This window comes from Grampus griseus, assembly GCF_964374135.1.
Source record: "Grampus griseus genome assembly, chromosome: 2".
NCBI lineage: Eukaryota > Metazoa > Chordata > Mammalia > Artiodactyla > Delphinidae > Grampus > Grampus griseus.
In genome coordinates, this window is record NC_139018.1 from 28,810,677 (window position 1) to 28,831,943 (window position 21,267).

General features: G+C 44.2%; 1 protein-coding gene across 5 annotated transcripts; it reads right to left on the reverse strand.

The window, feature by feature from the left end:
• Positions 1-2,294: 2,294 nt before the first annotated feature.
• On the reverse strand, positions 2,295-11,267 carry LOC309819048 (acyl-coenzyme A thioesterase 6-like). 5 transcript variants are annotated; one of them, XM_082649114.1, is made up of 4 exons: positions 10,430-11,267; positions 8,258-8,460; positions 5,827-6,428; positions 2,295-3,370 (listed from the first exon to the last, which is right to left on the reverse strand). In XM_082649114.1, exons 1-4 carry the CDS (start codon positions 10,884-10,886, stop codon positions 3,301-3,303), a joined length of 1,332 nt encoding a protein of 443 aa, XP_082505240.1. In that variant the 5' UTR covers positions 10,887-11,267; the 3' UTR covers positions 2,295-3,300. The 5 variants fall into 5 exon arrangements, 4 of the variants coding, with proteins under 4 accessions (XP_082505240.1, XP_082505238.1, XP_082505237.1 ...); XM_082649112.1 differs by lacking the exon at positions 5,827-6,428; XM_082649111.1 differs by lacking the exon at positions 2,295-3,370 and having other exon boundaries at positions 4,414-6,428.
• Between the last annotated feature and the right edge of the window lie 10,000 nt (positions 11,268-21,267).

Genomic DNA, 21,267 nt, shown 5'->3' on the forward strand with positions numbered 1-21,267 from the left:
ACATATGACACCAAAGGGGGAAAGAGGCATGGGGTGGGCGTGGGGGGGTGGTGTGATGAATTGGGAGAGTGGGGCTGACATATATATAGTAATATGTATAAAATGGATAACTAATAAGAACTTGCTGTATAAAAAAATAAATTAAATAAAATTTAGAAAAATAGTATCTTATTGAATAACGTAATTGGCACTTCAGAGAAATAACTCTCATGTGATGGAAAACCATGCAAAACTTGACCAGATTATTGAAATACAAGTGCCTATGAAAAGCTAATTTTCTTTAAAATACTGTCTTTTTAGGGGGAAATGCTTCCAGAATAAACGATATCATGTGTTTAAAAAAAAAAGACACTCGCGTTATTCTCAGACGACAAATTAACTAGCAAAGCAAGCCAGTTTAAGTCCAGTCCCTAAATCCACTGTAAGGCTCTCTGCATTAAAGGCCTCACGCACCAGGGGGCAGCAGGAAGCCGCGCAGGCGGCCAGCTCGCTGCCGAGCTCGGCGCGGAGAGAACCGTGCTGCACCTGGGCGGAGGCGGGCGCCGGGCTCAGCTGCACCGCCAGCCGACACGGCGCGTGGTGGACGGTCACCTCCACTTTGAGGGGGTTTTCATCACTCCCCTCGGCATCCTGCAGAGGAGGCATCCTCCGAGCCGGCCGGCGTTAGGCTCCCCAGGAGCACCATGGGCTCCACGCCCCTGAAGTCGCCGCCCAGAGCTCGGAGATCGGTCCCTGGCCGGGTCCAACACCTCCCGCCCCACTGCCGTCCGCCTCATTGCCGGCAGGCGAGAGTAAGAGGCGGCCTCGATCACTGAACCCCAAAGGGCCCCGCTCCCTGGGGCCTAAGCCTTCCACTTTAATACCCAGGAGCTTATTGGTTAGTCCAGTCTTGCGCTTGACGGCCAGGGTCGCGGCCTTTTGGGAGGAAAGGGATGATGTGGAGACAGACTTCCGAAGCTGGACGGGAGTCCCGGGAGTTCGGAGCACGGCCTGAGCCGCCAGTCACTGGGTGCGGGAATCTTCGCGGTGCGGCTTTGAGCGCAGGCACACAGACGTGGCTTTGGCGCAAGGGGAACTGGGCTCAGTAGGCGGGGCGGGGCCGGGAGCAGGGGCGGGGCCGGCCGGAGTGCAGCAGGAGGGGCTGGGCCCGGAGGGGCGTGGCCCGGCGGGAAAAATGCAGGCCGGGTCTCAAGAGGACCTGGACTGGTTCCTGGGGCGTCACTCAGTAAAGAGCTGCAAAAAGGGGCGACTTAGGAGGGCCCGGGGTCGGTTGTGCTTTTGGAGATCCCGAAGTGGGACCGTCCGGAAGAGGCAGGAGCTTACACCTAGCCTACCCTTCGACGTGTCGAGAATGAGAAATTAATGATTTCTGACAAAATGCCTCCGGTCGCCTTCTCTAAAATCCCTCTCTGGCCATCAGGGGACACTGTTCCCTAAACTTAGTTGGAGGCTCCATGTACTAGGCTCCCGCCAAATCCCTTTTCTTGCTTGAGGTTATTTTTGCCTGGATTAATAAAGACTGTTAAAAAAGAAAAAAAGACTGTCGAGATTAAAGCTTAAACGTTTCAGATGAGGCAGAGTACAGATGTATATACACTGTGGAAATAATCTATATTGTCCTGTGGCCTGACATAATTATTAAAAATGTATACTTTTACATGAAGGGAAAAAAACTTACATTATATGACATTTATGGTTTGTTTGTTTTTTAAAAGAAAAAGGCATAGAACTCACAAAATAAAACTGTCCATGTATACAAAATGGTTCTGGAAGGCTACACTTCAAGTTGGTAACAGTAGATACCTCTGGGAGAAGACTGCGATTGAGTAATGAGTTAAGAAGTTTTTAAATTTTATCTGTATTACTTGAATCTTTTACAATGAAGAATGTACTTATATATGTAATTTAGAATTTGTTTTCCAGTATAGAATTCTATCTTAAAATGTACATGTAAAATGAGGTTAATTAACCCAGGTAAAACCATTCTATTAAACTGCTATGTCAAGTAAGATGTGTGGATATGTAATCCTGAATTCCCTTTGGAACAATCTCATTTTCAGATATATATCTTATCCCTCTTACCCCATAAATAAGATTGTAATTATCATGTATTCTGATTTATGGATGGAAAATATTTGCCACTGAAAGCACATGGTTACTGGACCAACAACCCTGTCTTTTTGAAAAGTACTTGTTTAAAGTCTCTCTGTCTTTGGAGAATACATGGCTGACTCCCAGTTTTAGAAAACAACTCAAGTAATTAAAAAAAAAAAAATTTATTTATTTATGGCTGCGTTGGGTCTTCGTTGTTCACGAGCACTTTCTCTAGTTGCGGCGAGCCGGGGCTACTCTTCGTTGCGGTGTGTGGGCTTCTCATCGCAGTGGCTTCTCTTGTTGTGGAGCACAGGCTCTAGGCACGCGGGCTTCAGTAGTTGCAGCATGTGGGCTCAGTAGTTGTGGCTCACGGGCTTAGTTGCTCCGTGGCATGTGGGATCTTCCCGGACCAGGGCTTGAACCTGTGTCTCCTGCACTGGCAGGCGGATTCTTAACCATTGCGCCACCAGGGAAGTCCCTAACTCAAATAATTTTGACTTCTGCCACCCACATCCATCATTATAGTGGCCATAAATATTGGATGTTGTGCATCTCTGCATGTACCACCTGAAAAAACAGAATGCTTCCCACAAGCTTTTATCTTTCCAGTGTGCAAAGACCATTTAAAATGAATGTACACAATGGCTTAACCATGATACTCTGAAAGAATTAAGAAGTGTTTGTGGTTTTCAGTTTGCTGAAAATTGTAACAGGTTTATACAAATATTTCTTAAAGGATCAGTGGTTGACAAAAACATGTATCAATATTTGCTTTCAAAATGGTTCATTGGCCTTTCTCATCCTGATGGAAGTACATTCAAGGGCATTAGGCGTACAAACAAAAGCAGAACAATGGGCTGAATTTGGTTATATTTTCTGATTTTTTGTTTTTGAATATATGATCCAACTTTTTTTTTTTTTTTGGCTGTGTTGGGTCTTTATTTCTGTGCGTGGGCTTTCTTTAGTTGCGGCGAGCGGGGGCCACTCTTCATCGCGGTGCGCGGGCATCTCACTGTCGCGGCCTCTGTTGCGGAGCACAAGCTCCAGACACGCAGGCTCAGTAGTTGTGGCTCACGGGCCTAGTTGCTCCGCGGCATGTGGGATCTTCCCACACCAGGGCTCGAACCCGTGTCCCCTGCATTGGCATGCAGATTCTCAACCACTGCGCCACCAGGGAAGCCCTTGATTTGTTTTTTGTTGCTGTTGTTAAGTGTCTCCAACTAAGTTTCTTTTAGGCTTCAACTTCTTTGAGCCACTAAGCATCAAGGAAAAATTACTGTCATTGAAAAACAAAAATCAGTATGTTAAAAAATGTTTCCTTATTTCTTATTTTAAGCCTAAACTCTCCATCTCCCTCTCATGGGTGGGTCAAATAGTGGGCAGTGGGGGGCGCGCTGGTCACACCCCTGTGTCTGTGATGCCTGTGGCAAAAATATTGCTGGAATAGGTCTCTGCGGTGAGGAGAGCTCAATAAAATGGTGGTTTCCAAAATAAATACATAAATCTGAACTCTCCAGTTTGGCTTATGGAGCCTCCATTATGGGACCCTAACTTATCCTTGACTTTCCAGCTAAGTAATCCTCACCAGTCAGCTCTGCACTATTTGAGCTTCTCTCCTCAGGTTGGAAGGCTGTAGAGCCAAATGGTTAATGAAGGCCATGGACTTTGGAGTTGGACTGGCCCAGCTCTCTCATCAACCAGATATATTTCTTAACCCTCCTGGGTCTCAATTTCCTCATCTGAAATAATAAGAGCTAATATTTGAGAGTTTAAATATGTTACGTGCTTTACTTGGATGACCTAATTTAATCACAACAGCCCAATGAAGTAGTTTCTATTCTTATCACTATAATTATCCCCACTTTATAGATGAGGAAATCGAGGCTTAGAGAGGTTAATAACTTACCCAAGGTCACACAGTAAGCGATGGAGCCTGGGACTTATATCTACTGTAGAGGCAACCTTGAGGGTACTACCCTTTACATCATTTAATGTTTCTTAGTAAGACAGCCTTTGGGAGAAACTGATTTCTAAGCTTTGATTTTATTTTATGAAGGCTGTAAATTTTGTGTAACTGATTAGGTTTCCTTCTCTGCATAAACCACTAGAAAACAAATGACTGAACGAGTGGCCCAATCAAGGCAAGTATGTAGGCCTCATAATAAGCACTATTGTGTTGACCTCATTTCTGGCTCCATTTTATGGATACCTTTTCTGTTTCTCCCTTTTAATTCACATTTACCACATTTTAGGTAGCTTTGTAACAACCTGAAATTCTTTTTCAAATCTTAGAGACAGGGGCCATATATGATCAACTCTGAGGGGAAAGTGACCAAATATCTTAGTCAGTATAGGGCATTCCAAGGCTACTTTATTAGTAAGGAAGAAATTAGGATGTAGGGCCATCCCTACACCTAGTGCTTTAGTACACAGATATGTTTAGTCATCACCCTCATGTTTAAGCTTCTGGTGTTACCTTTCCGCCCCTCACTTCTCTCACCCTCCCAGCCATTTTCCTTATAACTTCTTCCTATGATACCCCATCCCAAAGACATCTCTAGAGTGGCAGGACCACCTCAGAGTGAGTTAAAGCACAGGCTCTAAGGATTCAAATCACAGAAAATTATACTCATAGTGAATAAATACACTCAACACGTATTTTTAACAATTGGTCAAAATTAAGTAAGGAACCCTTCTCATTAGATTAAGATTTAATGGGCATTTGCTTGAATAGACTCAAATTGGTGAAAGACAATATGTGCCCAGCAAGCCAAGTGATGTGTCTCAGAAAAATATTCTTGCACTCAGGGAAGACCCTCTGCTCTGGTCTCATGACTCTAGATAGTGCCCAGTATAAGGCAATGGATTGAGATAGACTGATCCCAGTCCTTCCCAGTAGGAATGTAATAGGAACCGATGGTACCAGGAAGAAGTCTAATTTGTCAGGTATAACCTGACATCCAAAGATTAAGTCCTGAATATCTATTGGCATCGAGGCATTTCGCTAGGTAGCCAAGTACTGAGATTGAGAATTCAGACGGTAAATACAGAGGAAATATATCAACAGTATATATCAATAAACTGTTTTGCTTACAGCAATTTTCTTTGGTAAAGGATTCAATTTTACTTTGTAAAGTATCCTTTGAATTTTAAATTCAAAATTTGTAAAGGATACTTTATCAGTAAGGAAGAAATCGAAGTCTAGGGCCTCATTCATAAAATAAAAGCAAAGCTTAGGATACTAAGTATGTCAATGCCCCCAGTCTTCAAAGTGGGGTTCAGAAACAAGAACGAAGCAGAGTCCACTCCTTAAGGGGCTCAAGTGCGCAGGTTCCCAAGGTTCAGACATGGTCAGTTAGGACCCAAAGAGTATATGGGACTCTTAGCAGTACAAAAGCTCAGTCCTCAGAACCAGAACAGAAGGCCAAATCTAGGCCAGCAGTTGAGACTTGGGCAGGCACTTCTTACATTTTTCCTGCTTAAGGTTAAGATTGGTCCTACAGATAAGATCAGAGTTAAGCCTATACACTGGGAAAAGTTCAGGGGAGAAAGGGATGGACCCAGCAGTGAAGAGAGTAGTGTTGCTAAGGCTCAGAATCCAGTAGGACCTGACAATGAAGCTGAGATGGTTGCTTTGTTACAAAAAGGTTCCTAGGTTCTCTGGAAAACCTAATACATGTTGTATGACTAGGATTTTTATTAACAGTATATGGTCTATGATTACAATGTTACAATTTGCTGGGCTTGACAGATGTTTTACCATTGAGGTGTTTATGGAAGAAAGTTTGGATTTGCTGCCAGGCATCTACCTGTGCCCTTGAGTGAGCCTTTGGCTCACCTCCATAGAATACTGGTTGGTCCAAAACTGCATGCACAGAGGCTCTACAAAGAGGAAAATAAGGTGGATCAATACAATGGCCAGTTCCTGGGTAGTAGATTATCTGGGGTCTGTCTTTCCCATGGGCTTGTAACCGTTCAGAGGCTATCTGAGCATAGAATTCACTCTTCCAGTTATGATCATCCATGCCAACGATAAACAGGAAGGGTCCCTGGGCCTTTTCCAATGGAATAAGACTTCGGTGGTTGGGTTTCTCCAGTGGGTCATTCCAAATATCCTCCAAATTCAAAAGGCCTGACTCAGTGATTTTATATTTTCCTGGGTCACTGCTGAGATTAGGAATAATCATATCCTTGTAATGCAGAGGAGCTATTGTGTTGGCCACACAGGCATTAATAACTGCAGTAGCTGTGATGCCCTTCAAGAAAGAGGCCATTGAGAGACACAGGTCACCTCCTTTGGAGAAGCCAAGAAGCCCAATACTAGGGCCTTTCACCTGATGAAAAGAGAGAAAGAAAAAGAGAGAGAACAAGTCTAGAATTCATAAAGGGAGAACTTAAACTGTGATTTTACATTGTCTAGGCAGCTTTCTCAAATGTCATTTGCTTTCCTTTCTTATGCAACAATCCACAAAGTTCAAACGTATCTTCTAATAAGCAAATCAATTTTTTTTTTTTTGGCTGCGCTGGCACGGCATGCAGGATCTTAGTTCCCTGACCAGGGATTGAACCCGTGTCCCCTCCATTGGGAGCACGGAATCTTTACCACTGGACTAACATGGAAGTCCCAAACAAATCAATTAATTTCCTGGTACACAGGCCCTCCACTAACATTTATGGTGACTAGGTCAAGAGTACACACAGAGGCCCATATACCCTATACCTAAATACTTAAAAGTTATAAATATTTGAAAATTAAATAAAATATATTCTTTTCTGCTACCTTGATAAATATACCTCCATAACAACTTATAAGGTCAAGTTCAAATTTCATATCTTAGAACTTCCTGGAGTTCTGTACTAGAACATGGTATGGGGGGAGTGCCAGCCCCTGGCCCTAGTCCCTGGTCCTTGGCCAACTCTCTTTCTCTTCCCATCCCTGCCTGGCTCCATCATGTACCATAAGGGCCCTCTCACACATGCGTTTGGACACCCTAGCCTATATGTTTAAGGCCTAGGTGTGTTCACATTAATGGACCCAGAGAAGAGGCATAGGGCTTGGAAGCAGGATCAGAGCTGGTTGGAAGATAGTTGTGGGGTTCCAGATCCAAAGGGCATGGTGTGAGGGGCACATGGGTTCCAGGTAGACACATTCCCTTGGCCCCTCAAACTCTGCACCCTGTGGTCAGGGATGCAGCCAAAGGAAGGCCAGAGAGTGGTCATCTAAAACAAAAGGTCCAGAGCAGAAGCCCCTCTTGCCTAGGTCTAAGGGCAGAACTGATAGTATATATTGGTCTCTTCTTGTTCCTGGGGCCTTTTATCCCATAAATAAACCAGTCATCACAGTTCATGATCATCTAGGTTTTAGCAGCTCTATTGAGACCAGTCCCTGAATTCTAACAGAGTTAGACCTTGCAGTACATCTTACTCCTTAACATTAGAATGTTTGGGTTTCTTTAAGTCTAGATAGTAGCAAAGACTATGTATTCCATTGATAATCATACCAAAATGTTTTAATTAATTTTTCCAGTCTCATATAAGAACTTTCTCTACAAAACCACAATACCATTAACACACTTAACAAAATTAATGGTTCCTTAATATCATCGAATACACACCCCTATTCAAATGTCACCAATTGTCTCAAAAATCTCTTTACAGTCACTTTTTTCTCTATACATTTACATTAATCTTTTTTTTGGGGGGGGGGGTCGTGCTGCACAGCATGCGGGATCTTAGTTCCCCAACCAGGGATCAAACCCCCATCCCCTGCAGCAGAAGCGCAGAGTCTTAACCACTGGACTACTGGGGAAGTCCCTACCTTACTCTTACAAATGAGAAAAACTGAATTCCAGAAAGGGAAACTGCCTTATTCAGGATTATAATGCCACTTGGTGGTAGATACAGAACCAGAACTTAAGGTTAGTAACTTTTTAGTCTAGCTCTTTGAATTCTGGTCAAGAACTAAAGGGAACTAAACAGTTGAGTCTTAAGGGATTGGAGAGAGATGGGCAGAAATGAAAATAATAATCCTAACAACTTTTGAAGGAGCCTTTGTGTCTCATGGCATATTTCCAGCCCTGGGTGTCCTGGTAGAGCTTTTGGATCCAGCCCTGTGTCTGCTCTACCCCCTCTCCTCTGCATTCAGGTGAGCACCAGAACCCACCTTTGGATGTTGCAGCATGAAGTCCACAGCTTCTTCAAAGTACTCCAGGCACACGTTATTCAAATATTTAGGGAGGTCTTCAAATCTGAAATAAGCCAGAGCGAGCACAGCAAAACCATGTCCAGCCAGGAGGCTGGCCCTGTATTCACAAAGGCCACCACCACTTCCAAAAAGATCGAGGATTCCAGGGAATGGTCCTGTGCCTGGAGAACACCACAAATCATAAGGAGTTTTAGACACTCAAAAGACATTCTTGGGTTTCAGATTTTGGCAGTCAGCAAAGAGAAGTTTTTAAAGCAAGGATGGTTGTGGGTGGGAGTTTGGTGGAAAAGGACTCTTTTTACTTTGTCTTTTTTTTTTTTTTAATAAACTTTGGGGAGAAGGGAGGGGGGAAAAATGCCTTATTTTCTCCGTAATTTTTCATATATTTGCAAAAAACAACAACGATAATATAAACCAAATTAGAAATAACATAAGATGAAATGTACATTTTCCACCAAATTTTCCTCAAAAAAACCCCCCAAAAACTGAGAATGCTTTGACAGCTGTAAAGCGCTCTACATATACAGGGGATTATTAGAATATACTCCCCACCTCCTTTACACCCTCTGCTCCAGCCTTAAAGAACGCCATTCCTAAATGTGCTATGCTCTCTTTGGCCCTGAAAATGGTGTACACTATTCTCCTCCCCTCTCCACCATTTCTGAACTGGTTGACTCATCAGTCTTCAAATCTAAGTTTAGAGCTCCCTTCCTGGAAGACTTCCCAGATGCCCTCCAAGGCTGAGTTGAATTACATAGCCTTTGATATGTTCCCACCAGCACCCTGGGCCTGTACCTCCCCTATCATAGCACTTACCACACTTACAGATCCAAGTATAGTTGCCGGTATCCTCTATTAGGCGGTAGGTACAGTGAGGCCCATGTCTGAATTTGCTAGCTACTGTATGTAGCACAGTCCTTGATTTAACACATATTTGTTAAATAATTGAACTTTTCTGCATTATTTACAAAAGCCTTTGAGTCAGAAAACAATAAATTTTAAATGGGCCACAGAGTAGATACTAAAATAGTTAACAACTGACTTGATTCAAATATCGCAGCTGGGCAGTGAAAGATTTTTTTTTTGAAATATTTTTTAAAAAATTAAAGTCTTTAGGAGATTCTTATTGAATCAGTCAGTATGATTTATTGAGCTCTTATTATATCCCTGTGTAAGTCTCTAGGCATACAGAGATATGGAGATGTATAAGTGCCAATTCCAGACCCAGGAGTTCACAGTTGAGTGGGCAGTGCTAGTTAAGGCTGTGAATTGCTGAAGAGCTGTAAGAATAAAGCAGGGCCTCCTGTTTTGGAGAATAATCACAGAATTCAGTTTAGGAATTCTGTGAGCAGTGGCAACTCCAGCATTTCTATATATAGCAGGGGTTTCAGTCAGGAATTTGGTTGGAAGGGGTGGGTCAGTTGTCTTGTTTACAGGCCACTTTTACCTACCAAGCACCTTGTTTTTACTTAGACTAGGGTTTCTCAACCTTAGCACTATAGACATTTTGAGTAAGATATTTCTTTGTTGTGGGGCTGTCCCATGGATTGTAGATGTTTAGCACCTACCCACTAGATGCCAACAGCACCCTCTCCAATTGTGACAATCAAAAATGTCTCCAGATATTACCAATTGCCCCTGGAGTGGAAGAGAATCATTCCAGGTTGAGAAACACTGACAGACTGTTTATTATGGGGGAGGGGACCTTCAGGGAGTTTTTTTGTTTGTTTTTTAGTATTATGGGGCACTGCCTCTATCTCTGGGTTTTAGTTTCCTTTGAAGTTTGATGTGAAAGAAGGCCCAAATCACTCCTGCACACCAGCAGAAGTCACTGCCTAATATTAGTATCTGAGACAGAGCTGCATGGCTGGCACATAGCAGCATAAATACACTTTTTGAGTACTCTGAATGAACTTTTAGCATATAGCTGAGGGAATGGCAGTACCTCCAGGAAGTGTCCTGAAATTTAGAGGAGAAACTTCCACCCAGAATTCATGATAGACTTTGGAGCTTGGGGACGAATTTAGGGAAGTTCCACAACCACGGGGTTGCCTAGACAGGCAAGGGGCCGCCCAGGGTCTCAGGACTCTACCTGGCTTTCCACAACAGCCTGGGAAGTGGGCTGCTCACCTGGCGGCAGGAAGAGCGTGGCGCGCACCCGGCCCACGCGCACGGGCTCGCGCCGCACCCCCGGCGCCAGGAAGTCGCGCTCGTTCACCGCCCGGCCCAGGAGCCCTCCGGCCTCCGGGTCGTGGCCATCGAGCACCTCCAGCTCCACGGCGAAGGGCGTCTGTACGTCCCGCTTCACCAGCCGCAGCAAGGGCTTCTCGGGCTCTAAAGCCCAGAGGAGCCCCATGGGCTCGAGGCCCGTGAAGCTGCCGCCCAGCGCGGGCGTGCGCTCGAGGTCCAGCTGGCCGTGGGCGTCGGCGCAGTAGCGCGCGTGGGCTCGGAAGAGCTCGTCCTTCTCGTCGCGCAGGGACGCGCGCAGCGTGACCGGCTGCCCCGGGGCCAGGCCGCGCACGGCGATGCGCACGGACTCGTCCCAGCGGCAGCGGCCCGCAGGCTCCAGCGTCACCGTCGCCGCCATCTGGATCCCAGCAGAGAAGGGGCGGCCCGGCGGAGTCAAGGGTAGGGCCTGGCGTCTCTCCACCTCCCTGGGAGGCAGTCGCAATTGGAACGTTTGCTTTACTCCCGTTGGGCGGCCGAAGGGACACTTGCTAAACCGCTTTGTGAAGTCTGGAGTTTGTGCAGTCCACTACTGCCTGCCTGGAAGAGTATCTGCTAAAATAAGCGTTTTATGGTAATTATTAATCCTGCGGTCCAATATGGAGAGTGTCGAAATAGAAGTACAAAGATTGCTGACAGCTAAAGGATTGGGAAAGATACCGGGCAGTTCCAAGAAGTTTGAGTATTGTTGACTTAAAAAAAATGCACAGCGTGAAGAGTTGTGAGTTAAGTTTTATTTGGGGTTTATTTGGGGCAAAATGAGGACTGCAGCCCTGGAAACAGCATTTCAGATAACTCTGAGAAACTGCTCCAAGGAGGCGGGGGGGGGGGGCGGGGGCGGGCAGGAGCCAGGATATATGAGTTTTGCAACCAAGGGAAGGTAGTCGGGAAGTCAAAAGATTATTGTTAATTAAAGAAAACCAGATATCTCAAGTTAAGGAATTTAGTGCTTTTCTATGTATGGGAAGATGCAAGAGTCTGGGCTCACTGAAATCATTCCTTTGCTATGCGCCTCAGCTATCTGGGGCCAGTACCCTGTATTTTCACATCCTCAGTTTCCTCAGGGCTCATTGCAGGAAGTGGCTGCAGTCTGATGGCTGCTAGATGGCAGGTATTCTTTTCAGCCCTGAGTTTCCTCAGGGCTCACCGGCTCACGTTGGAGGGTTGCAATCGTTGATGACTGTGACATCCTTTGTTTATTGATATGGCAGGAAATATTCCATTTATAAATATTCCAGGGCTTCCCTGGTGGCGCAGTGGTTGAGAGTCTGCCTGCCAATGCAGGGGACACGAGTACGTACCCCGGTCCGGGAAGATCCCACGTGCCGCGAAGCGGCGGAGCGGCTGGGCCAGTGAGCCATGGCCGCTGAGCCTGCGCGTCCGCAGCCTGTGCTCCACAACGGGAGAGGCCACAACAGTGAGAGGCCCGCGTACCACACACACACACACACACACACACACACACACACACACAAATATATATATATGTATTCCATTCGATTTATAAATATTTGATCTATCAGTATTAAAAAGCATCCCAGGTGATTGTAATTAAAGGGATCACTGGAAACATAGTCCTAATCCTACCCTTAACCCTCAATCCTTTACTGAGCCTTTTTCCTAGAGCTAAGGATACCTACAATGGCTTCCAGAGCAGGGAGATGTTTCTGGAGAGAGAACTTCCTGGGTTCCAGTCTGATCCTGCTCCTTAATAGCGTGGTGATTCTTAGCAAGTTACATAATTAAGCTTCTGAATCCAGTTTCCTTATCTGTAAAGGATTTCTTTTTCTTTTTTGCAGTAATTTTAATAATGAGTAATTTTACTATCTGAATTAGGTTTAGGACACCTGTTTAAATCCCACCTTCACAGATTATGACACATGTTAGAGAATTGAAATATCTTGGAGGCAAGACTGTAAAGGTAAATCGCTGGCTGCCGAGTGAGAGCAAACTGCTGTTGATATTTAAAACGTATTGGGATTGAAAACAATGCTTGTAAAATCAATAACAGGATTTCAGTCAGGGGTGATTTAGAAAGCTCTTCCTATAGAGAAACAATGTCAGCCATAGTTGACACAAAATTCATTGTTTTCTGTAATTCTCAGTCAACACCCAGATCCATCTGCTTTTCTGATAACCCCAAGTGAGAGTTAAAGGGGAAAGAGGCAGGAGGTGGGAACAGACTCCCAGTTATTCCAGTATCCTAGGTGTGGTTTCACTGATGATCCTGGGCCTGGTACTATTTCCTATTACCATTTGGTAGGACAAGAGAGCTCCACGTTTCTGTTTTTAGCAGCCAGTATCTATCCATTTGAGTATGTTCTTTCTCCAAGATTGCAATACCTTAATTTCAATAATCATCTCATGGTTAATAGTGTTGTATCAATGTTAACTTCCTGATTTTGAAATTTTGTACTATGGTTATGTAAGAAGTTAACATTAAGGGAAATCAAGATGAAGAGTATAGCTGGGCTATTTTTGCAACGTTTTTGTAACTCTAAAATTATTGCCAAATAAAAAGTTAAAATACCAGGGAGTGATAAAACCACCCTAGAGGATTCCTTTGGTCCTCTGTGTCCAACTTGTAGGGGTAGTAAAACCTGCTCACCTCAGTCAGATCCTTGCTCTTCCATATCCTTGAACACATAGTCTTTCCCATTTGATTGAAGTTTCCAGGAGTTTGCATTATGTCTGATCCTGTATCCAAAATCCCGTGCCTTCGGTTTTTAAGTAAAAATAAAAGACACATTTTTTATTTTCACCAAAACCTTTTTGAACAACATATTCACCCTTTTTTTCCACTACCTTCTGCCATTTTTCAGGCAACTTCATGATTCCATCTTCCCAAAACTTTTTATCTTTTTGAGCAAAGAACTGTTGCAGGTGCCTTTTACAGTTTTCCAGGGAATTGAAATTTTTTCCATTAAAAGAATTTTGTAAAGACTGAAATAAACGGAATTCTGAAGGTGCAATGTCTGGTGAATACAGCGGATGAATCAGAACTTCCCAGCCAGGGCTTCCCTGGTGGCGCAGTGGTTGGGAGTCTGCCTGCTGATGTAGGGCACGCGGGTTCGTGCCCCGGCCTGGGAAGAAATACAGTCTAGAAGGTTTTTTTCGCTTAATTTATGTGGACCCCAAACATCAAAGCGATTCACATAACCAAGCTGGAGCAAATGATTTTCAGCGCTTGATTTGGGTATTTTGAGTATGTTGGCTATCTCCCTCGTAATGTAACGTCGATTGTTCTCAATTAATGCCTCCACGTGATTGCTATCAACTTCAACTGGTCTACCCGACCGTGGAGCATCATCCAGCAAGAAATCTCCAGCACGAAACTCGACAAACCATTTTTGACATGTTCAGTCAGCCATAGCACCTTCTCCATACGCTGCACAAATCTTTTTTGTGTGTTTCAGTTGCGTTTTTACCTTTCTTGAAATAATAAAGCATAATATGCTAAAAATGTTGTTTTTCTTCCATCTTCAATATTAAAATGGCTACACAAAAATTCACCAGTTTTGATAAGTTTTTTTTTTAATGCACGCTGATATGTCAGCTGTCATAATACGATCTAACAGAATTGTTTCGAATGAAGTTAAAGACGACTAAGCACTACTAGAGTCATCTTATGGGAAAAAACGAACAAACTTTTTGGCTAACCCAATATATAACGTGCTCCTATTATGGGTACTTAAATGTTTACAGATGTTATGTCCTCTTTCTGGATTGACACTTTTATTATCATATACTGTTCTTTGTTTTGTTACAGTCTTTGTTTTAAAGTCTCTTTTGTGTGATATAATTATTGCCACCCCAGCTTTCTTTTCCTTTCCATTGCATCTTTTTACATCCCTTTACTATCAATCTGTAAGTGTCTTTGTGTTTGAAGTGAGTCACTTGTAGGCAGCATATAGAAGGGTCTTGTTTTTTATTCAGCCACCTTATATCTTTTGATTGGCAAATATACATTACATTTAAAGTAATTGTTGGTAGTTATACACTTTTTGCCATTTTGTTAACTGTCTTCTCATTCTTTTTGTAGTTCCTCTCTGTTCCTTTTCTCTCTTTCTTCCCTTGTGGTTTGACTGTTTTCTTAGTGTTATGTTTAGATTCCTTTCTCATTTTCCTTTATATATTTACTATAAGTTTTCTCTTTGTGGTTACCATGAAGTTCACATACAACACCTTATGTATATAACAGTCTTTATTTAAGTTGATAGTAACTTAATTTTGAACACATTCCAAAGCTTTATATTTTTACTCCCCCCTGTGCTTTATTTTTTTGATGACACATTTTACATCTTTTAATGTATCCCTTAACTATGGTATTTTCATTAATTTTAATACTTTTGTCTTTTGCCCTTTATAAGTGATTGATCTACTACCTTTATTATTTATTTACATATTCCAGTGAGATTTTTACTTATATATGTTTTCTTTTTATTCGTTAGTGCCTCTTCTTTTTAGCTTAGGGGAGTTCCTTTAACATTTGCTGCATTTGCTGAAAGGCCAGTTTAGTGGTGATGAACTCCTCTACTTTTGCTTACCCGGAATACTCTTAATGTGTCCTTCAATTCTGAATGATAACCTTGCTGGGTAGAGAATTTTCAGTTGGCAGTTTTTTCCTTTCAGCCCTTTGAGTATATCATGCTACTCTCTTCTGGCCTATAAAGTTTCTGCTGAAAAGTCTGTTCATAGACCTATGGTGTTTCCTTTGTACATAATAGGTTGCTTTTCTCTTGCTGCTTTTAAGATTCTCTCTCTTTAACTGTTACCATTTTAATGATAATGTATCTTGGTGTGATTCTCTTTGGGGACATCTTACTTGGAATTCTCTAGGCTTCCTGGACCTGGATGTCTCTTTCCTTCCCAGATGAGGAAGTTTTCAGCCATTATTTCTTCAAGTACTTTTTCTGGCCCTTTCTCTCTCTCCTCTCCATCTGGGACCCCTATAATGCAAATGTTTTTCTGCTTGATGTTGTCCCAGAGATGCCTTATGGTATCCCTGCTTCTTTTAATTCTTTTTCTCATTTTTCTGCTCTGAGTGTTTTCCATTGCTTTGTCTTCCATCTCATTGATTCGTGCTCCTATTTCATCCATTCTGCTGTTGAACCTCTCATGTATTTTTCAGTTATAACCTTTAGTACTTTTTATATTTTCTCTCTTTGTTAAAGTTCTCCTGTGTTCATCTATTCTCCTGAGATTGGTGACATCTTTATGACCATTATTTTTGCTTTTATTTATTTTCATTTATTTATTTAATTTTTGACTGCATTGGGTCTTAATTGCTGTGCGTGGGCTCTCTCTAGTTGCAGCGAGCTGGGGCTACTCTTCATTGCAGTGCGCAGGCTTCTCATTGCAGTGGCTTCTCTTGTTGTGGAGCATGGGCTCTAGATACCCGGGCTTCAGTAGTTGCAGCACCTGTATTCAGTATTGTGGCCCGTGGGCTCAGTAGTTGTGGCACACGGGCTCTAGAGCACAGGCTCAGTAGTCATGGCACATGGGCTTAGTTGCTCTGCAGCATGTGGAATCTTCCCAGACCAAGGATTGAACCTGTGTCCCCTGCATTGGCAGGCAGATTCTTAACTGCCGCTGGCCAGGCCAGGGCTCACTGGAGTGGGGTGGGCTGGCGACCCACGGCGGGAGTGCGAGCCCGGGACCGGGCCGTGCCCCGTGGAAACGTGCTGCACGGACATACACGGTGCTGCCCTCGCGGTGGAGCTGCCGCGACTCGGCCTCGCTCCTGTTCTCAGTGCCAGTTCTGATGGCTGGTGATGTTTGCACCTGAAAATAAAGGGGTGTTGTGCCTCTGCCTATGGCCATTATTTTAAACTATCAGGTCAGTGTTTTTAATCTCAACTTCATAAAGGTCTTTTTCTGGGTATTTGCCTTGGTCTTTGGTTTGCAACAAATTCCTGTCTCCTCATTTTGCCTCTCAGTGTTACATGTAATTAGGCGAAATGGCTAGCACCCTCACTCTCGAAAGAGTGGTCCTGGGTAGGAGCTGTTCTGTGTGGTCCAGAAGCACAGTCTCCCCTGACCACCAGAGCCAGGCACTCTATGGGCATCACCTGTGTGGGCTGCTTGAGTCTGATGGCTGTGACAGCATTGCATAGGGCGGGGCTGGGAGCTCTCACCTAGCCAACTGTGGCTCAGCCACTGTGCGGGGAGAGCAGGGTTCAAGTCACTTGCCCAATTCAATTGCGGCTGAGCTGCAGCGTGCGGTGGATGGAACTTGGGGTGCCTGTCCAGGCTGATGACAGCTCAGCTGCTGTCAGGGGAAGGTGGACACTTGCTGGCCCAGTTGTGACTTGTCTGCTGCCTGGGGTGAGCAGGGCTCGGGGTTCTGCCTGGTCCAGTTTTGGCTCAGCTACTCTGCAGAGAGGGTTGCAGCTCCGTCTCTGTGCGGGTTGGGTGGGGCTCAGGGCAGGGTGCCTCCCAGGCCAATTGTGGCTCGGCTGCTGTGTGGGGAGGGCAGGACGATTGCCAGGTTACGTTGCACCTGGGGCTCTGCACAGGGTGGGATGCTCGCCCAGCCTGGTTGTAGTGCAAGGTGGGCAGAGCATGCCCTCCCGTGCTAGCAGCCTAGAGGAAGGGCACCAAAAATGGCTCCTGTAGGCTTGTCACCAGCAACTTAGATTGAGCTTGCAAAAATGGTGTCCACTAGTGCTTCCGTCCCCAGATAAAGACGCTACAGGTTCTTGTCTTGCCGTCAGCCACTTTAAAGTTAGTAAATGGGTCTACCTCACTTATGGTCTAGGCGCTTTTCAATCTGTTGCTTTTGTGCTGGATCTCAGGCCCAGTGGGTTTGAGAGTCCTCTAAGAGTGGGATCTCTGTTCCCTATGGTTCCATGATTCTCCTGGTCTTAGTACCAACTGAGTTTCAAAATCAGATTTTTTTCAGGTGTGGGGGTCGTCTTTCCAGTGCTGGGCCCCAGGGTCGGGGTGCCTGATGTGGGGCACAATCCATTCACACCTTGAGGGAGAATTCTGTATTTATGGGATCCCTCTTTATTGTGGGGTCACAGCATCTAGGGTGAGGTCCCAGGTAAGGCCACGTCTGTGCCTCTTCTACGATTTTTGATGTAACTTTGTCTTCTGTTTTGGAGGTGCATGTTCTCAGGTCCTTTTCAGAGGAAAAGTATTCCAACTGTAGCTGTAAATTTGGTATGTCCATGGGAGGAAGTGATTTCAGAGTTTTCCTATGGCGTCTTGGACTGCTCCGACTCACATTTGTATCTTTAAACAATGTTTTTTTGTTTTGCCAACTTTTGAGTCTTACGTAAATGAAAACATTATTTTCACTTGGTCAAAGTTAATTTTTATTTAGCTGTATGCAAATCTTATGAGTGCATTCTACATCTTTATGTGGTATGATTTATATTCCATAAAACTCATTTACTTAAAGTGCACAGTTCAGTGTTTTTAGTATATTCACAAGGTTGTACAACCATCACCACTACTTAATTCCAGAACATTTTCATCATCCCCCAAAGAATCCCAGTACCCATTAGTAGTCATCTCCATTTCCCCACAACCGTCTTTATTTCCAGTCCTGGGTAATCACTAATCTACTTTCTGTCTCTGTAGATTTGTTTATTCTGGGTAGTTCTAATAAAGGAAGTCATAAATATGTGGTCTTTTGTGACTAGCTTCTTTTCCATGTAATGCTGTCAAGTTTCATCCATGTCATAGCATGTATCAGTAACTCCTTCCCTCTTTATTGCTAAATAGTCCATTAAATTGATATGCCAAATTTCATTATCCATTCATCGACTGATGGACATTTGAGTTGTATCCACTTCTTGGCTACTAGGAATACTGTATCTGTGAACAGTCCTGTATTTAAGTTTTTGTGTGTTTTGCAGTTCTCATTTGTTGTGGATATATAACTAGGAACGGGATTGCTGGGTCATACTGCAATTCTGTGTTTAATTTTTGAGGCAAAGCAAGGCTTCCAAAGTGGCTATGCCATTTTACAATCCCACCAGCAGTGTATGAGGGTTCCAATTTCATCACCCCCTCACCAGCACTTTTTCTTCTTTTTTTTTATTGTAGCCATTCTAGTGAGTATAAAGTGGTATCTCACTGTGGCTACATTTGCATTTTCCTGAAGCCTAATGATATTGTTCATCTTTTCATATGCTTATTGGCCATTTGTATATCTTCTCTGGGGAAATGTCTATTCAGAACCATTGCCTACAGAAAAGGGAACCCTCTTGCACTGTTGGTGTGAATGTAAATTGATAGAGCCACTATGGAGAACAGTATGGAGGTTCCTTAAAAAACTAAAAGTAGAATTACCTTATGACCCGGCAATACCACTACTGGGCATATAGCCAGAGAAAACCATAATTCAAAAAGACACATGCACCCCAATGTTCATTGCAGCACTATTTACAATAGCCAGATCATGGAAGCAACCTAAATGCCCATCGACAGACAAATGGCTAAAGAAGATGTGGTATATATATACAATGGAATATTACTCAGCCATAAAAAGGAACGAAATTGGGTCATTTGTAGAGACGTGGATGAATCTATAGACTGTCATACAGAGTGAAGTAAGTCAGAAAGAGAAAAACAAATATCGTATATTAACGCATATATGTGGAACCTAGAAAAATGGTATAGATGAACCGGTTTGCAGGGCAGAAACTGAGACACAGATGTAGAGAACAAACATATGACACCAAAGGGGGAAAGAGGCATGGGGTGGGCGTGGGGGGGTGGTGTGATGAATTGGGAGAGTGGGGCTGACATATATATAGTAATATGTATAAAATGGATAACTAATAAGAACTTGCTGTATAAAAAAATAAATTAAATAAAATTTAGAAAAATAGTATCTTATTGAATAACGTAATTGGCACTTCAGAGAAATAACTCTCATGTGATGGAAAACCATGCAAAACTTGACCAGATTATTGAAATACAAGTGCCTATGAAAAGCTAATTTTCTTTAAAATACTGTCTTTTTAGGGGGAAATGCTTCCAGAATAAACGATATCATGTGTTTAAAAAAAAAAGACACTCGCGTTATTCTCAGACGACAAATTAACTAGCAAAGCAAGCCAGTTTAAGTCCAGTCCCTAAATCCACTGTAAGGCTCTCTGCATTAAAGGCCTCACGCACCAGGGGGCAGCAGGAAGCCGCGCAGGCGGCCAGCTCGCTGCCGAGCTCGGCGCGGAGAGAACCGTGCTGCACCTGGGCGGAGGCGGGCGCCGGGCTCAGCTGCACCGCCAGCCGACACGGCGCGTGGTGGACGGTCACCTCCACTTTGAGGGGGTTTTCATCACTCCCCTCGGCATCCTGCAGAGGAGGCATCCTCCGAGCCGGCCGGCGTTAGGCTCCCCAGGAGCACCATGGGCTCCACGCCCCTGAAGTCGCCGCCCAGAGCTCGGAGATCGGTCCCTGGCCGGGTCCAACACCTCCCGCCCCACTGCCGTCCGCCTCATTGCCGGCAGGCGAGAGTAAGAGGCGGCCTCGATCACTGAACCCCAAAGGGCCCCGCTCCCTGGGGCCTAAGCCTTCCACTTTAATACCCAGGAGCTTATTGGTTAGTCCAGTCTTGCGCTTGACGGCCAGGGTCGCGGCCTTTTGGGAGGAAAGGGATGATGTGGAGACAGACTTCCGAAGCTGGACGGGAGTCCCGGGAGTTCGGAGCACGGCCTGAGCCGCCAGTCACTGGGTGCGGGAATCTTCGCGGTGCGGCTTTGAGCGCAGGCACACAGACGTGGCTTTGGCGCAAGGGGAACTGGGCTCAGTAGGCGGGGCGGGGCCGGGAGCAGGGGCGGGGCCGGCCGGAGTGCAGCAGGAGGGGCTGGGCCCGGAGGGGCGTGGCCCGGCGGGAAAAATGCAGGCCGGGTCTCAAGAGGACCTGGACTGGTTCCTGGGGCGTCACTCAGTAAAGAGCTGCAAAAAGGGGCGACTTAGGAGGGCCCGGGGTCGGTTGTGCTTTTGGAGATCCCGAAGTGGGACCGTCCGGAAGAGGCAGGAGCTTACACCTAGCCTACCCTTCGACGTGTCGAGAATGAGAAATTAATGATTTCTGACAAAATGCCTCCGGTCGCCTTCTCTAAAATCCCTCTCTGGCCATCAGGGGACACTGTTCCCTAAACTTAGTTGGAGGCTCCATGTACTAGGCTCCCGCCAAATCCCTTTTCTTGCTTGAGGTTATTTTTGCCTGGATTAATAAAGACTGTTAAAAAAGAAAAAAAGACTGTCGAGATTAAAGCTTAAACGTTTCAGATGAGGCAGAGTACAGATGTATATACACTGTGGAAATAATCTATATTGTCCTGTGGCCTGACATAATTATTAAAAATGTATATTTTTACATGAAGGGAAAAAAACTTACATTATATGACATTTATGGTTTGTTTGTTTTTTAAAAGAAAAAGGCATAGAACTCACAAAATAAAACTGTCCATGTATACAAAATGGTTCTGGAAGGCTACACTTCAAGTTGGTAACAGTAGATACCTCTGGGAGAAGACTGCGATTGAGTAATGAGTTAAGAAGTTTTTAAATTTTATCTGTATTACTTGAATCTTTTACAATGAAGAATGTACTTATATATGTAATTTAGAATTTGTTTTCCAGTATAGAATTCTATCTTAAAATGTACATGTAAAATGAGGTTAATTAACCCAGGTAAAACCATTCTATTAAACTGCTATGTCAAGTAAGATGTGTGGATATGTAATCCTGAATTCCCTTTGGAACAATCTCATTTTCAG

Bases quoted from the DNA above. Each gene is read 5' to 3' on its own strand.
- LOC309819048 (XM_082649114.1), bottom strand. From the start codon at position 10,886: ATGGCGGCGACGGTGACGCTGGAGCCTGCGGGCCGCTGCCGCTGGGAC. The intron at 8,461-10,429 runs GTGAGCAGCCCA...GGTGTTCTCCAG, and splicing joins CACGCTCTTCCTGCCGCCAG to GCACAGGACCATTCCCTGGA. The intron at 3,371-5,826 runs GTAACATTGTAA...TTTCAATGACAG, and splicing joins TCTGTCAAGCCCAGCAAATT to TAATTTTTCCTTGATGCTTA.